We start from the raw sequence: 1,937 nt of genomic DNA, 5'->3' as shown, positions 1-1,937 counted from the left end.
TAATCACACAACAATAACGTTCAAAAATATCACAGGACATAAACGTATATATCACGTACATAAGATCCATAAATTGAGCAGATTCCAAAAACCCGAAAACATATATAATTATCAAGTACAAAAGTGTTTTATTATTAGATACAATGTGTCATATAACAAAAAAAAACAGATTGCAACATATATGAAACGTGATACACAAGGTTATCACATGTGATACCCTAAAATTGAAGTACCACCAAAGTTTGATATAAAAGCATATATTTAAAAAAAACATCGTGTAACAGTGATTGATCATCATTTTAAACTAACCATCATTCACATCCACATTCGAAAGAACTAAATAAAATAATATGATCCAATATTGTCAAATTCATTAAAAAAACAAAACATAATTCATTAAGAGATGAAAAAACGTTAATTGGAAGAGGCTTTCCTCACAGGGCAGTTTCTTATATCATGATTGACAAACTCCTTGCATCCTCGACATAGTCTTTTCGGCCGTTTTCCTTTTGTTATGGCTCTCTCTCCCGCCCCAATCAAACGCTTACTAGTACCACAACCTTTGTTACGAATGCCTTGAGGAGGAAGAATATCAATTTTCTCCGGCCGAGGAACACCTACCAACGACTGAATCACATCATCTTTGTTGGTAAAATCAAGTTTCTCAGATACACCGATTAACATATTTGACTTCCACGAACGGATATTGTCAAGAAAGGCAGTTATCTTATCCTCGTCACTTTTAAAATTCATTAAACATTGACCAACCTCAAGATACACGTCATTGGATAATTTGTCCACACGACTATCGCTTCCAATTGATATATGTCGACTACGCAACACATCAACAGGAATAACCCCCCTCATCCAACGCCTAAGAATATATTGTTGCRGAATTTCATCGAAATCAAGGTTGAACAAGACAGTGAACACATGCCGACATAAGGTTCCGTAGTACTCAAAATGGCGGCAATCACAATATATTGAGTCATCTGAATGCGATTGAGCAACCTAACTGATAAGTGTTAATTTATTAACCTTATTATATCATTTTCTTAACCATTTTCCCTTGTTTAATTTGCCCATTAGTGTCTTAATTGAGTCTTTTTTATGTCTTTTTCATATATTAGTAGTAATATAGTATATCTAATGTTAATTCCCTGTTTATACAAGTTTTTGATGATTTTTGGGCCCAGTCCTACAGTAGTCTTATAGGACCAGGAGTGGCAAGGTCCTATAGTACCTGTCCGAGAGCTGAAATTCTGCTTGGGCCGTGGAGAAATGGGCTGATCCACAGAGGAGGCGTGGTCAACGACCTTGGGCCCAGTCAAAGCCCAGTTTTGAAGAAGCTTTTGTCTTATTAGTTGGCACCCACTATGTAATCTTCCTTAGCCTATATAAAGAAGGCTTAAGGCTTGTTTTAAACATACTTTTGGAGACTTTTTCATACTTTCTACCATTTAACACTTGTGATATTAGTGATAATTGCTCTCTAGAAATATTGCTTTCGGTTCTAAGCTTTCGGTTTACATTGTTTGACTTTTCAAGAACCAACTTTTGTAGTTGTGCTTTCATTCTCAAATTTTAATTCAAGTATTCGTGTTTAATCTTCATCTCATTTCTGTTCTAAGTTACGTTAAGTTTTCTTATTACGAATTAATCGATCGTTGTTGCTTTACATCGGATCTCATCCGTTGTGGCTCACGGTTAATTTATGTAGACTAAATAATCTATTTTTACGAGTTTGCAAGTAATCTTTTGGTCTTTGTAACGAAACTTGTTTTGCAAGTTTCGTTACTTAGTTTGCAAGTTTTCTTCAAAAGTCAACTCCATTTTCCAAGGTTTTCTTATATCACCTCCTCATCCCATCAAAGTACCATTTGTCATCCCATCATGTACTTTCTTTCATTATTATGATTAGATTAATATTAATTAAT

General features: G+C 34.5%; 1 protein-coding gene across 1 annotated transcript; it reads right to left on the bottom strand.

The window, feature by feature from the left end:
* Positions 1-414: 414 nt before the first annotated feature.
* Positions 415-867, bottom strand: LOC112510823. Its single transcript, XM_025116172.1, has one exon. The coding sequence runs from the start codon at positions 865-867 to the stop codon at positions 415-417; it is 453 nt and encodes a 150-aa protein (XP_024971940.1).
* Between the last annotated feature and the right edge of the window lie 1,070 nt (positions 868-1,937).

The sequence above is a fragment of the Cynara cardunculus genome (genome assembly GCF_001531365.2).
Source record: "Cynara cardunculus var. scolymus isolate 2C chromosome LG 4, CcrdV1, whole genome shotgun sequence".
NCBI lineage: Eukaryota > Viridiplantae > Streptophyta > Magnoliopsida > Asterales > Asteraceae > Cynara > Cynara cardunculus.
This window is presented reverse-complemented; position numbering and strand designations above follow the sequence as displayed.

What these genes read in the sequence shown, in the direction of transcription:
- LOC112510823 (XM_025116172.1), bottom strand. Translation starts at nt 867, where the DNA reads ATGAGGGGGGTTATTCCTGTTGATGTGTTGCGTAGTCGACATATATCA.